General features: G+C 40.5%; 1 protein-coding gene and 1 non-coding gene across 2 annotated transcripts; one reads left to right on the top strand and one right to left on the bottom strand.

The window, feature by feature from the left end:
* Positions 1–2,666: 2,666 nt before the first annotated feature.
* LOC117280930 (small nucleolar RNA R71) lies at positions 2,667–2,773 on the bottom strand. Its single transcript, XR_004511518.1, has one exon. It is a non-coding gene; the product is annotated as a small nucleolar RNA R71 (small nucleolar RNA).
* An 870-nt stretch (positions 2,774–3,643) lies between these two features.
* On the top strand, positions 3,644–4,099 carry LOC104113844 (uncharacterized). The gene has a single exon (XM_009624149.1). It carries the CDS (start codon positions 3,644–3,646, stop codon positions 4,097–4,099), a length of 456 nt encoding a protein of 151 aa, XP_009622444.1.
* Positions 4,100–15,667: the final 11,568 nt, after the last annotated feature.

Raw genomic sequence — 15,667 nt, 5'->3', positions numbered from 1 at the left:
CATAGAACATAGTATAGATAGTGCCTCCAAATCTTCAATGCGTGAACAATGGCTGCCAACTCCAAATCATGCACAAGGTAATTCTTCTCGTGAACCTTCAACTAACGATAAGCATAGGCAATTACCCTAGCATCATGCATCAACACCGCGCCAAGCCCAATACGCAATACATTATAATACATAATGTAAGATCCCGAATCTGCAGGCAACACTAACATTGGAACTGTAGTCAATGCATTCTTGAGATTATGAAATCTTACCTCACACTTGCCGGACCATCTAAAAAGAGCACACTTCTGGGTCAACTTGGTTAATTGGGCTGAGATAGATGAAAACCCCTGCACGAACATGCGATAATAACCCGCCAAATCTAAGAAACTTCGAATCTCTATAGCTGAAGTAGGTCTAGGCCAGTTCTGAACTTCCTCAATCTTCTTTGGATCCACCTTGATGCCTTCGAAATATACAACATGTCCAAAAAGGCAATCGAGTCCAACCAGAACTCACATTTTGAAAACTTGGCATATAACTGATGATCCTTCGGAGTCTGAAGTACAATTTATAGGTGTTGCTGATGCTCCTCTTCTCTATGAGAGTAAACCAAAATATCAACAATAAAGACGATCATGAAGGAATCCAAGTAAGGCTTAAATACCCGGTTCATCAAATCCATAAAGACTGATGGGGCATTAGTCAAGCCAAATGACATCACCAATGACCATACCGAGTCTAAAAAGTTGTCGTAGTGATATTCGGCTTAAAGTATGTGTATCTATATGCATATTGCCTCGCATTTTACTCATGTTTCGTAGATTTAGGATGTGTAATATAATGATTTGTGCTAATTTGTGGTATTTTTATGTGTAGGAATCATCTGGAGGCAATTTGGGACGAAGGTGCATGAATGGAAGTGAAAAGGGGAAGAAACGAGAAAAAATCACAAAGTAGCGCCACAGGTAGCGTGGGGCGCTACCTGTGGCGCAGTTTCCAGACCCTTAAAATTTCCAGCACCAAGGCTAGCGCCCCACGCTACACTGGGCACTAGTGACAGGAACTTGTCCTATTTCGCCAGGGACTTGGATATTTCAACCCCAAGACGCCCCCAACTCATATACAACCAAAACTAAACCTATTTTGGAGGGGGTGACACCACTTTGAGAGGAAAACACAAGCACGGAACACTCGGGAGCATGGAATTCATCGATTCTTCCATTCTTCATCTAGTATTCATACCTTTTATGTTTAAAATTATATTTTGATTATTGTGATGAACATGAGTGGCTAAGAACCTCATTATTCTGAGGTTATGGGTCATTCTTGACTATTTTAATTTGACGGTTGATGGTTTTGCTTGATTTTATCATATTAATTTGTTTATTCAATCTTGCACTTCATTATTCTATTGCGTACCTAACAATAGAGTACTATCGACGAATTTATAGTTGAACTCAAAAGTGGGAACTATAAATTGCATATAGGTTTGAATAGAGTAAGTTCTTTAATCCGGGCATCAAAGAATAGATTCGTGATTAGGATAGACATATTCTAGTTACCTTACTTGGTTATTTTTGCAGTAAGTATACATGCATTCTTATCAAGTTTGATTCTATAGACATATAGTCTCCGATTGGCTTGAATAGGTGAGTGAAACGTCGAAAGAACTTCACGAGCATAATAAACCCTGCTAATCAACAAATTAGATAAGGCAAGTGAGTTCATCAACCTGAAAAGTGCATTAGGAGAGACGTCAATCCCATAACCCTGGAATATCTCTATCTCATTGAATTCTTTCTAAGTATTTGTTTGCACTACGTGCAGTCTTATTTTTTTTGCTTGCTTATTAGTTCGTAGTAATTTAGTTATAAAAATCACAATCATCTTCTTCACTCTCACTTGAAAATTAAATTTATAAATAGTTTAGATTGGACAATAGTTGATTATAAATTCTCGTGGGAACGATACTTTTTATCACTTTATTACTTGTCGACCGCGTATACTTGCGTGTGCGTTTGGACCGAGCAAGTTTTTGGCGCCGTTGCTGGGGATTTGGAAATTAGTTATTTGTCTGAAATAAGCTCTTTTATTTTTGTTCAAGTGTTAATCTGTTTTACTGTTTCTGACTCTATAGATGTTCACCTTGAACTCTAAAAAGAAGCAACAGTTTGAACAACCTTCCTTCTCTTGATCCTGAACCCGAAAGACTCTTCCACATGTTAAAGAGGGAGGCAGAAGAAAGAGCAAGAATTACAGAGTTGGGTATTGTAATCCAATCACAGCCAATCAAGATGGCAAAAAATGAAGAAAGACCGGTAATTGAGGTCGCAAGGCCTAGTCTCGCGAACATGACTCAGGCTATCATGAAGCCTGATATAACTGGGCACTTTGAGCTGAAACAATACATGGTGAAACTGATTCAATCCACATGATTATTTTTGGGGTTGTCAAGTGAATATCCCCAAAGGCATATCCAAAATTTCTTGGAGATTACGGATATATACAACTATCCGAATGTCTCTAAGGACTATGTCAGACTAACTTTGTTTCCCTTTTCTCTAATGAGGGAAGCAAAGGAATGGTTAAACAAAGAGCCCGCAAACTCAATCTACACTTGGGATGATCTAGTACGAAAATTCTTAATCAAGTTTTTTCCCACTAAGAAGACAAAGGCACTGAGGAGTCAGATTCTTGGGTTTCAACAACAAGATGGTGAGACTCTTCGTCAAGCTTGGGAAAGATACAAGAAACTCCTCAGAGAATGCCCACATCATTGTCAGACAGGTGAGGTAATAGGACATACGTTTGTGGATGGGTTGGACGAGACCTCCAAATTGAATCTAGACTCAGCTTGTGGAAGGAGTTACATGCAAAAGCCATATAGTGAGATTCAAACTCTGCTCAACAATTTCACTACAAATGATCATAACTGGCAAGGTGAGGGTTAACCAAGAAGGATGATAAAACAGAATGTAGTAGGTACACTTGAGCTAGATGAGATGTCTGCCATGCGGGCAGAAATATCTAAACTTACCAACCAAATGGAAAAGATGGCAATGGGTCAAGGGCATCAAATGCAGCAGGTTCAGAGGATGGCCATATGTTGTGAAATTTGTGGAGAAGGTTACACGAGTGATCAATGCCCTGTGAATCTAGAATCTATTTATTATGTGGGCCATCAGAGTAGAGGTCTAATAAACCAAAATACACAATACGAGAACACCTATAATCCCATCTGGAGGAATCGACTAAATTTCTCATGGAGTGGAAACCAGGCCACTCAAAATTAGTACACACCTCAAGGGAACTACAATCAACCCCAAAGGCCACCACAACAGATAGAAGAAAGCACCAATGATATGTTAAAAAGCTGCTAATTGACAACTAGCAGCTTCGAAAAGACAACCAGTAGTTAAGGACTGATTTTTGAAATTTAGAAAGGCATATTGGGCAGTTAGCTGCACAACAAAATACCCGACCTACTGGATCACTCCCAAGTGATACCGAGAAAAATCCCATAAAACACGTGTAAGCAATTAATCTAAGAAGTGGGAGAGAATTGGAGGAGCCTCCCTCCCAAAAGCATGTATCCGAAAGAGAGTTGGTGCCTAAGCTAGTAAAAAAAGCCGAAAAGAAGGATGATGAACACATGCAAGAGATAGAGGAAAATCCACCACCACCTTTTCCTCAAAGGTTGCAAAAGTCAAAAGATGAGTCCAAGTACAAAAAATTCTTAGATATCTTGAGCCAGGTGCATGTGAATCTACCTTTGATAGAAGTACTGCAAGAAATACCTAAATATGCCAAGTACGTGAGAGACATTGTGGCCAACAAAAGAAGGTTGACAGAGTCTGAAACGGTTGCACTTACTGAGGAGTGCATTGCTAGAGAACAGAGCAAGCTCCCGCCTAAGTTGAAGGATCCAGGTTGTTTTATAATTTCCTTGGCGATTGGAAAACACGAGGTTGGTAGAGCCTTTTACGATCTGGGAATACGCATTAGTTTGATGCCACTATCAATGTTCAAGCATCTCGATCTTGGAGCCCCCAAGCCTACTACTATAACTCTACAACTAACGGATCAATCATTAGCGGTGCCTGAATGAATTATTAAAGATGTGCTGGTGCGAGTGGGGAAGTTCATCTTTCCCACCGATTTCATTATTCTTGACTACATGGCCGATGAGAAGGTTCCACTTATTTTGGGGAGACCATTCCTGGATACTAGTAGAGCACTTATTGATGCGAGGGAGGGTAAACTAAAGATGAGAGTGCATGATGAAGAAATCACATTTAATGTGGACAAGGCGCTTAACCTTCCTAAGCATTATTAGGATTTGTGCATGATCTCTATGGTAGAATCAAAGTTGATAGAGCAAGGTACTTACATGGAGCCTATTGGCATGGAAAAGAAAATTGAGTTAGAAGAAGTGGTGTTGCGAGCTGAAGGTGTAAAGGTAAAAGAGAAAAGGGTCATAGAGGAAAGAGGAGATCCTCCTAGAGTGCGCAAAAAGTCAAAACTCCATGGAAAGAGGAGGAAATGAAAGTGCCCAGCCTGAGCAGAGTCGCAGAGTCATGCCACGACTATAGATAAGGCTCTTCTTGGGAGGCAACCCAACATGTATTTTATTTACTCGGGGAAGTCTGAGTACTCGAAGTTGAAGCTGAGGAGCATGTTGAGCTTAAGTGTGGGGTCGTAGTGACCTTTAATATTGAGGATCATGTGCTAGCTAGGCCCTAGAGGGTCTTAGGGAGTATTTCTCATCCTTATTTTAATATTTTTCTATGTGATTATGCATCGAGGATTACACATATCATAAGTGTGGGGTGAGGGAACTACTTTCTGACCTGTAATTGTATAAAACTATTTTTTTTTATTTTATTAGTTTTATTTTAGAACCCATAGTTAGAAGTAGTCTAGTTAAGAGTAGTAGACTCTTAAAAAAAATGAAAATAGAAAAAACAAATCAGAAAAAGCTCGAACTTTTCCCGTGATGGATCTTTTGGACAGTTTTCTTGAGGGATTAAAGTTCGATTAAAAATACCAAAAAAAAATTTGTTTGCTTTTATTGGGATGTCACGCCCCAACCTTGAAAAGTGCGACCGGTGCTCAATCGAGTGAACCTGACCGAGCAAGCCTGTTAGATACTTTCTACCCAATTCACCCATGATCAAGACAAGACGTGATTTCATTAATTAAACAGTAGGAAGCTCATTCATACAATCCTAAATCGTTTCGTTAGACATTGCGCCTTTAAGTCTCAAAATACACATTTCTTATAGTTCGAGTGGAACAAGTGATCAAACACAACATAACTTGTTTAGCATTTCCAACACCCATATACAACCTACATAGTGTCAACGGAGCCTCTAAAGATAAAAAAGAGAGTAAAGATGGTGCCGGCAACAAGGCCCCGGCTATACCTCATAATGTGACAACAATATAAAAAAAAAGGTACAATACTTGATCCCGGAATGAAATGGGGCTCACTGAGTCTACTGAGAAGAGGATGCAGCACTATCTGTGATCCACATTGTCTGCTATGTAATCACCTGCATCCATTTAAAGATGCAGTGCCCCCGACAAAAGGGACGTTAGTACGGTCGAATAGCACTAGTATGTAAAGCTAAACACCAACTCAATAGAATGAATAATAATACAAAAGGAACCGTCAAGAATTAAATAAGGGCTTCAAATAATAGTAAAACGACAAGTTAAGGATCATATACGCTTTCAAGACAATTTCCATATTATTAGGTTGGGTGATCTTTAGTACCGATATTCCACAATTCACAATACCTCCGTATTCTTACACGGAGTCCGATCTCGGCCCGATCGGCTAGGCCATCTCATTTGAGACATTACCACAATTTCATTATAACTTTCCAACACAGTACCACCATGTGTGCGGCATGGCGTCCGATCACGACCCGATCGGCTAGGCCATCTCATTTGAGATATCAACCCTTTTCACAATTTCATCTACAATACCACCATGTTCTTACACAGAGTCCGATCTCGGCCCGATCGGCTAGGCCATCTCATTTGAGACATTACCCTTTTCAGTCAATCATCTCACATCGTACTTCTTTCATATATTTTCGATTCATTGGCACTAGTGATTACGATTACCAAGTCATTCTGGGCACTTGGCCATATTTCATAGTTCCAAACCCCTTTTCCACATTCAATATCATTATCATTATCATTATCAACAACAATAAGGCTTCCCATTCAAGACATTAAATTCACATATGAGCAATTTGGGAATCTTAGGCATATAGAGGCTTTTCATATAATTTGGCATAACAACCTTTATTTCAATCTTGACATGAAGTCTTAATATTTCTAACACATATTCCACATTTTTGAACACATCCTCAAATAACAAGATAACATGATGAAGCCTTTAGAATAAATATTGAACTTACATCCTTTAATACAAACACATTAGAAATCGCCAATTCTATAATGATCAAGAGCTTACTCCAATTATTCTAAGAAGAAGGGGGTTTAGCCAACATACCTCAATTGAGCTTCTTAAAACTCTAAGATATTCCGTCATATTAGCAACTTTAATCTATTTAAGCAATATAACAAAATTGAACCAAAAATTAGGAAGATGAACATGGTTTTAGCTCATTTGAGCATATTATCAAACATTAGGCGTGCATCAATGTTTTAAGGCCTTTTTTGTGAAAGACTCCACCAACCCATACCCCATTATTTTCTATCATTAACTCACAACCTTCCCACATACCATAGGAACACATGCATGCAAGGTAAGAACTCCCATCCCCATGAATTACCTTACTAATGGCCCATTCTAATTACATTTTAAAATTAAGAGTTTGGGTGATAGAATCTTACCTCTTAGGAGGAAGACCTAGGTGCCTCTCTTGATAATATTCAATGTTTTAAGTGAGAATTGAAGAACAACTTGATGAAGATCACTTCCTCCCTCTAGGACCCTCTCTCTCACTCTAAAAATATCAGAAAATATGATCAAAATGGTCCATGGGATGTGTTTTAACGGAATAAGGTCGGGTTTATAAACCACAAAATTGAAGCTCCAGAATGGGTTCTGCGGTCGCATATGCGACCGTATAGTGGTTATGTGGTCCGCAAAATGACCACGAAAATGGGTGCCAGAACTGGAAAGAAACTGACCTGGTGTGCGGTCACTATGCGGTCCGCAGACCTGTTCTGCGGTCGCATAGTGCACCACATAACCTCCCTCCGAAACATCCCAAGGCGGGATATGCGACAAGAATGCGGCCCGTGAAATGGTTATGCAGTCGCATAATGGCCGCGAAATTGGCATTAAAAATGCCCCAGAAAACTGCCCCACTCTGCGACCAGTCTGCGGTCCGCAGAGTGGTTCTGCGGCCGCAGAATGGGCCGAAAAAATATGTACTTTTGCCCAACATTTTCCTTCAACTCCTAGTGCATTATTCAATCCAAAAGGTCCGAACCGCGGCTCGCAAGCTCATCACGAAGAATTTCTACTATTATTAACCTCTACGCCTACTTTGGCATCACAGAATCCGGGTTTTTAGGAAAACCTTTACGGGGCCTTACATAGGATAATTTAGGTAGTAATTCCCTTGGTTTTTCTTTGGGCGTCGGGTTCTTTTCCAAGAGTGTATCCTGAACCGGGTATTTTACTTTTATCTTTTTAGGAGTAGGATAGGAAGAGAACTGAGTTGCTCTAGATATCTATGACATGTTTGGTGCTGGCACATTAGCCTATCACATGTGCTCTGTATTCCTGTTATATTTGATTTGAAATGTGATGCCTAAGTGAAATAAATAGCCTACTCTGTGACGCATGTTCTCAGTTGCTTGACTTGTATGTCACCTAGTGCAATATTGCTTAAAAATTCTCAACTATATGTGCTTGTTTGACTTAAGAGTTGAACAAAACCGTTTTGATTATGTCATGTGCAATGTGTGTGTGAGGATTTGTGTTATTCTGTGCTATCCTGTGTAGTCTAGAACTTGTCCCGTGTATTAATCGAAGCGAAATCATTAAGTTGTGCTAGTATAGGAGATGAAGTAGGGGTTTCCTAGTTGATCATAGATGTGCTTGTCACTTACAAATAAAATTTTGCTGTTGCTAGCCCTTTTGATCCTGTAGACCTTTTCTTTAGCACCCACACTACAAGCCGTATCCTTATTTTGTTCTTATTTTGAGCTTGTTGAACCTTTACCTCCAAAGGCACTTAGTCGCTAAAAGAAGTAAGGTGATAGATTTGGGAAGTCACTTTTGAGTGGAACCATGGAAAGGCCCATAAAGTGCATTAAAGTTGTGAAAAATACCACTAGCTTATGAGCCTTAATAAATGGAGTGTGTGTAAAAAAAAGAAAATATAGACAACTAATGTTGATAGTCAAAAAGAAGAAAAACACATACCTCCTAGTCTTACTAATCCGTGCTAGTGGGGAATGTAGAAGTGCTTAATTGAAGAAAGGGCTATGTTTTGTATGGTTTGTGGTGAGTGAATTGGTTGAAATAAATCATGCTCGATTCTTGAGTGTAGTGTATTAAAAGTGTTTAGGAGGGTTAGTCACTATTCCTAAATGTATCATACCCGTCCTATAGCCTATTTTACAACCCATAAAGTCTTAGTTGATCCTAGACTTGGCTAGCTTAGATTAGTAGATATGTACACTACGAACAAGCTTATGGTACGACCACAGGATGCACATGAAGTTCTTTGTGAGAGTGAGCGACTTTTGTTCAATTGTGTGATGTCCTTAATTTATGTTCAAAGTCATATTTGAATGTGCAGACTATTTCTATATTCACTCTCTTGTTTTTTGGTGAGTGTCACGCCCCAAAATCGTGGAGCGCGACCGGCGCTCAACCGAGTGAACCCGACTGAGCAAGCCTGTTAGATTTCTTCTACCCAAACTCATTCATGAATAAAGAGAATATATGTTTTCCTTAATTAAAAAATAAAGTGGTCGTGTCTGCAGTTACCAATTTCTTACCATAAGTTTCACCATTTTTAAAGTCTCAAATGGACAAGTAGTACAACCACAACATAGCATAGTTTGTCTTTCCCAGTACCAATACACAACCCACACTATGTCTACAGAGCCTCTATAGATAAAGAAGAGTACAATGATAATGCCGGCAACAAGGCCCCAGCTATACCTCAACCATAATACATAAAGATCAAAATATACATGACCCCGGGATGAAGTGGGGCTCACCAAGTCAGCTTGAAAGAAGGTGTACTGCTATCACTAATTAATGTCTCATGCTGTGAAACCACCTACATCCATTTAAAGATGCAGCTCCCCCGGCAAAAGGGACGTTAGTACCGTTGAATAGTACTAGTATGAAAACTAAACACCAATTTAAGAATTTAGAAATCCAAGATAATTATGATAAACTAGTGCGGCAATAGAATAATATAGATAACCGTCTCAACCATAACAAGCTTATTAAAAGATATCAACAACATTTATAGGATTTAAGATGAGATCCTATATAACCATCTTCACACAAAGCGGCCCCGCCGGCTCACCCGATGTATGCAGGTGGAGGTGTACGTACAATACTACAACTCTAATCAAGCAGCCCTGCCGCCTCACCTCAATGTATGCGGGTGGATGTATAACCACAGTACCAAGAACCTACACAAAGCTGCTATGCCACCTCACCCCAATGTATGCGAGTGGAAATGCATCAACGATACCAATACCAACACAAAGCGGCTATGCCGCCTCACCCCAATGTATGCGGGTGGTGGTGCCACAACAATACCCAAACCATACACAAAGCGGTCGTACCGCCTCACCCCAATGTAAGTGGGTGGAGGTGTAGTCCCACAATATCATAATCCCTACACAAAGCGGTCATGCCGCCTCACCCCAATATATATGCGGGTGGAGGTGTATCACAATTACAATCTCTATGCCATAATCCCCACACAAAGAGGTCATGCCGCCTCACCCCAATGTATGCGGGTGGAGGTGTATCACAATCACAATCTCTACACAACTTGGTATAATACCTTTCACATAAATCACGACTAGAAATTATAACATGTGGATACGTAATCCATAGTTTGGGACACATCCTCAATTTATAATGCAATATGATAAGAGCATTTGAAATACGAATTGAACATATCTCTTCATCACAAAACTTATCGGAATACTCGATTTATAATCAACATCTCGAAACTTACAAGGATAATGAGAATTCCAACTCTTAAAGAAGAGTTTAGCCAACATACCTCAATTGAGCTTCCTTAAACTCTAAAACATTCCAGAATTCTTAGCAACTTCAATATATTTTAGAAATTTAACAAATTGAACCACAATTAGGAAGATGATCATGTTTCTAGCTCATTTGAGCATTTTATCAAACACAAGGTGTGCATAAGGTTTTAAGGTCCCTTTTATGGAGGATTCCATCATTCCACAACCCAATCTTTACCATGCTTAGTTCAACCATCTTCCTACACCCCTTGATATCACATGCATGTAAAATAATCAACTCTCATGCCCAAACATTATCTTGCTAATTACCCATGTTCAGATGATTTCGAAATTAGGGTTTAGGGTGTAGAATCTTACTTCTAGGATGAAGACCTAGTGAGCTTGCCTTCTTAATCTTCCAAAACTTGTGCAAGAATTGAAGAGCAAATATTGGAGAACACCTTCTCACTCTAGGGCACCCTCTCTCACTCTAAAATGTTAGATAATAGCTCAAAATGACCCAAGGAGTGTATTTAACAAAATAGGGTCAGGTTTTAAAAACCCAAAAATAGAGCTCCGGAACAAGGTATGCGATCACATAACCGATATACAGACTGCATATCGGTCGCATAGTTGGTTACAAAATAGCCAAAAGAACTGTCTGTGTATGTGGTCACTATGCGGTCCGCATAACCGTTATACGGTCACATAATGCACCGCATAACAGTTATGCAGTCGCATAGTCGACCGCATAATTGCTTCCAATTGGTCCAATTAGCTGCCTCACTCTGCGGCCATTAGGTGATCCGTAGAGTGATTCTGCTGTCGCATAATGGACCGCAGAAATACACTTTTCCGTTAAATAGTTTTCTTTACTTTCCAATGCATTGTTCAACCCAAAAAGTCCGAGCCGCGGCTCGCAAGATCACCGCGAAGAATTTGCTATAATACTCAACACGTAAAACCAATTCGTCACCATGAAACATTATTTTCTTTTGCAAAATTTTACGAGGCCTTACAGTGAGGACACATGATCTCATGACAGATTGGTAATGTTGTGAACTTCTCTTGTTGGGTGAGTGCGCGAGTTGAGGGTGCTTAGTGGTAACGAGTCGGTCTTGAGGTAGGGTGGTTGTGGATAGGTTGTTTGAATTGGTTGAATTGTATTGTGTATACTTGGGCATGTTTAAAATGGGAAGAATGTGAATTTCGTATGTTCATGCTTGATTGACGGTATCGATTATAATCAAAGGTAGAGTATATGATTGCAAAATTGAATTTCTCCTTCCATGTTGATGTACACCGGGTATAGTTATAGTTCCATTGCTCGAGAACGAGCAAGAGTTTAAGTGTGGGGTATTGATATTCGGCTTAAAGTATGTATATTTATATGCATATTGCTTCGCATTTTACTCATGTTATGTAGATTTCGGATGTGTAATGTAATGATTTGTGCTAATTTGTGGTATTTTTATGTGTAGGAATCATTCGGAGGCAATTTGGGACTAAGGTGCGTGAATTGAAGCGAAAAGGGGAAGAAACGAGAAAAAGTCACAAAGTAGCGCCACAGGTAGCGCGGGGCACTACATGTGGCACAATTTCCAGACCCTCAAAATTTCTAGCGCAGGGCTAGCATCCCACGCTACCCTGGGTGCTGGTGGTGGAAACTTGTCCTATTTCGCCCGGGACTTGGTTATTTCGACCCCAAGACGCCCCAACTCATATAGAAGCAAACCTAAACCTACTTTGGAGGGGGAGAAACCACTTTGAGAGGAAAACACAAGCACGAAACACTCGGAATCACGAAATTCATCGATTCTTCCATTGTTCATTTAGTATTCATAGCTTTTATGTTTAAAAATGATATTTTGATTATTGCGATGAACATGAGTGGCTAAGAACCTCATTATTCCTAGGTTATGGGTCCTTCTTGACTATTGTAATTTGACGGTTGATGGTTTTTCTTGATTTTATCATATTAATTTGTTTATTCAATCTTGCACTTAATTATTCTATTGCGTAGCTAACAATAGAGTACTATCTACGAATTTGTAGCTGAACTCAAAAGTGGGAACTATAAATTGCATATAGGATTGAATAGAGTAAGTTCTTGAATCTAGGCATCAGAGAATAAATTCGTGGTTAGGATAGACATATTCTAGTTGCCTTACTTGGTTATTTTTCCAGCAAATATACATGCATTCTTGTCAAGTTTGATTCCATAGACATATAGTCTTAGTTTGTCTTGAATAGGCGAGCGCATCGTCGAAAGAACTTCGCGAGCATAATAAACCCTTCTAATCAACATATTAGATAAGTAAAGTGATTTCATCAACCTGAAAAATGCAATAGGAGAGACGTCAATCCCATAACCCTGGAATATCTCCATCTCATTGAATTCTCTCTAAGTGTTTGTTTGCTCTACTTGCGATCTTATTTTCTTGCTTGCTTATTAGTTCGTAGCAATTTAGTTATGAAAGCCACAATCATATTCTTCACACTCACTTGAGCATTAAATTTATAAATAGATTATATTGGACAATAGTTGATTATAAATTCTTGTGGGAACGATACTTTCTTATTACTTTATTACTTGTCGGCCGCATATTCTTACGTGTGAATTTGTACCCAACACTTAGGGACATCCGATGACCTAATATTCACCTGATGGTAGCCCGACCTTAAATCAATCTTGAAAAACATCTTGGAACCATGAAACCGGTCAAATAAGTCATCAATCCTCGGCAACAGATATTTGTTCTTGATAGTGGTCTTGTTCAATTGCCGATAGTCTATGCACATCCTCATCGATCCGCCCTTCTTCTTTACAAACAACAGCGGTGCACCCCAAGGCGAGACACTAGGTATAAGGAATCCATTGTCAAGCAAATCCTGCAACTGCTCCTTTAGTATTTTCAACTCAATTGGGCCATGCGGTACGGGAGAATGGAAATAGGCTGAGTGCCCGAAACCAAATCAATACAAAAGTCGATATCTCTATCGGGTGGAATACCCAACAAGTCTGTGGGAAACACCTCTAGGAACTCTCTCACCGCCAGAATGGAATCCATGGAAGGCACCTCGGCATTAGAATCACGGATATAAGCCAAATACACCAGTCACCCCTTCTCGACCATACGCTGAGCCTTCACATATGAAATGACCTTGCTAGTAGAGTGACCAGGAGTACCTCTCCACTACAATCGAGGCAACCCCGACATAGCTAACATCATAGTTTTGGCATGGGAATCCAAGATAGCGTGATAAGGCGACAACCAATCCATACCCAAAATCACATCAAAATCCATCATATTAAGTACCAGAAAGTCAAACCTAGTCTTATAGCTCCCGGTAGTGACCAAAGAATAACGATAGACCTCGTCCACCATAATAGAATCCCCAATGAGTGTAGACACAAATAGGAGTACTCAAAGAATCATGAAACATATCCAAATATGAAGCAAAATAGGATGACACATACGAATAAATCTAGAGCTCGGATCAAATAAAACTGATGCATCTCTATGACAAACTGGAACAATACCTGTGATGACCGCATCTGATGGTTCCGCCTCACGTCTGGATGGAAATGCATAGAAACGTGGCTAATCCCCAACAATTTGACCTCTGCCTGTCGAACAACCTCTCACTGGCTGGCCTCCACCTCTAGCTACCTGATCGCTACCCCTAGCTGGCTGGTCAAGTGGCGGAGCAGCTAGTGCTGAAACCATGGCACGAGTACCCTATTGTGGCATGCTGCTTTGTGACCTGGGCAAAATGTTGCGATGTGCCTTGTGTCCCTACACATATAACAAACCCTCGGTTGATGTGACTGCTGACCCTGGAACTGGCCTTGTCGACCCGAATAACCTCCCTGATAACTCTGAATCAGAGGTGTGCTAATCGGAGCTGAAAGTGCATTGGATGCTAGCTGCTCGGAATGAGATCCCTAAGCACTGTGGCCACCTGATGAACTATGTGATACCTGAAGCGCTGATTAAACCAGCCTGATGGGATGGCCTCTAGCAAACGAACCCCTACTTCCATATGAGGCACCACTAAAACCACCAAACTGATGAGGCCTCTTCTCAGATGTCGCCTATCTATCCTGGCACGAATCCTCTCGATCCACCGAGAAATCTCCACAACCCGAGTAAAAGAAACATCATCCTCGGTCTCCCCGGCCATTTGTAACTTGATGCCGTAAGTAAGGCAATCTATAAACCTCTGTACCATCTCCCTCTCTATAGGGATCAAGATAACTACATGGCGTGATAAGTCCATAAATCTGGTCTCATACTAGGTAACAGTCATGTTACCCTGCTGGAGGATCTCAAACTTACTGCGGAAATCCTATCTCTAGGTAAAGGGGATGAACTTCTCCAAGAATAGCTGTGAGAACTAAGACCAAGTGAGAGGTAGTGAACGTGCTAGTCTGCCCCGAACATACTCCTGCCGCCACCTCTTGGCAGAGCCATGCATCTGAAACACTACGAAGTCAACTCCATAAGACTGCACTATACCTATATTGCGCAATACCTCATGGTAACGATCCAAGAAATACTGGGGGTCCTTAAGAGGTGTACCACCAAAGCGAATGGGAAATAATTTGGTGAACGTTTCCAACCTCTTTAGCCCCTCAGACGATATCGCGGGTCCCTCCCTAGACTGTGTAGCAATAACATGCTGAACTGCTCCAACTGATGAAGCTGTCGGAGTCTGATATCCATGAGCCATTAGCTCTAGAGTGTGATTAGTGGGAGTCTGGGCTCCTTCCCTAGCCTGAGAGACGACTAGTTCCATAAGGAACACACCGACCTGGGCCATATTCTCCATAAGGCCAAATGGGCGGACAAGGGTGTCCTAAAATATTAGGGTAGCAATGAACCCTTCTGGGACCTGAGCTGGTCTAACTGGCGCGGCATGAATAAGGATCTCCTCATACTTCTCGATTTGAGGCTCTGCAATAGGTGCTGTTGTGCTTGCTCTAGGCTGAGCTCTGCCTCTACCTTGGTAGTGGCTGCACCCTGGGGCTCCAACTCCAGATCAATTACTGATGTAATACGTGTCCTTACCAGCTATGAGAGAACAAGAATAGAATGATTTAAACTCATTGATAGTATAAAGTCCCATGATAGAGAAAAAAAGAAGGTGAAATTTCCAAAAGCCTTATAGCCTCTAGAAGATAAGTATAGACGTCTCAGTACCGATCCTCAAGACTTTACTAAGCTTGCTAATGACTTGTGAGACCTAGGTATCCTAATACTCTAATACCAACTTGTCACGATCCAAAATCCCGACCAATTGGGGTCGTGATGGCGCCTAATATCGCTCGATAGGAAAGCCAACATAACAAAATAATACGAAAAGAAATGCAATAAATATCTGACAGCTGAACAAATAACATAATGTAAAGCAACTATGTGATAACATAATAAGTTCTAAAACCAATAAC

This window comes from Nicotiana tomentosiformis, chromosome 6 (assembly GCF_000390325.3).
Source record: "Nicotiana tomentosiformis chromosome 6, ASM39032v3, whole genome shotgun sequence".
Taxonomy (NCBI): Eukaryota; Viridiplantae; Streptophyta; class Magnoliopsida; order Solanales; family Solanaceae; genus Nicotiana; species Nicotiana tomentosiformis.
The sequence above is the reverse complement of the archived record's forward strand: the minus strand, read 5'-3'. Positions and strand labels throughout refer to the sequence as shown.

Coding starts and splice junctions, on each gene's coding strand:
- LOC104113844 (XM_009624149.1), top strand. CDS start 3,644: ATGCAAGAGATAGAGGAAAATCCACCACCACCTTTTCCTCAAAGGTTG.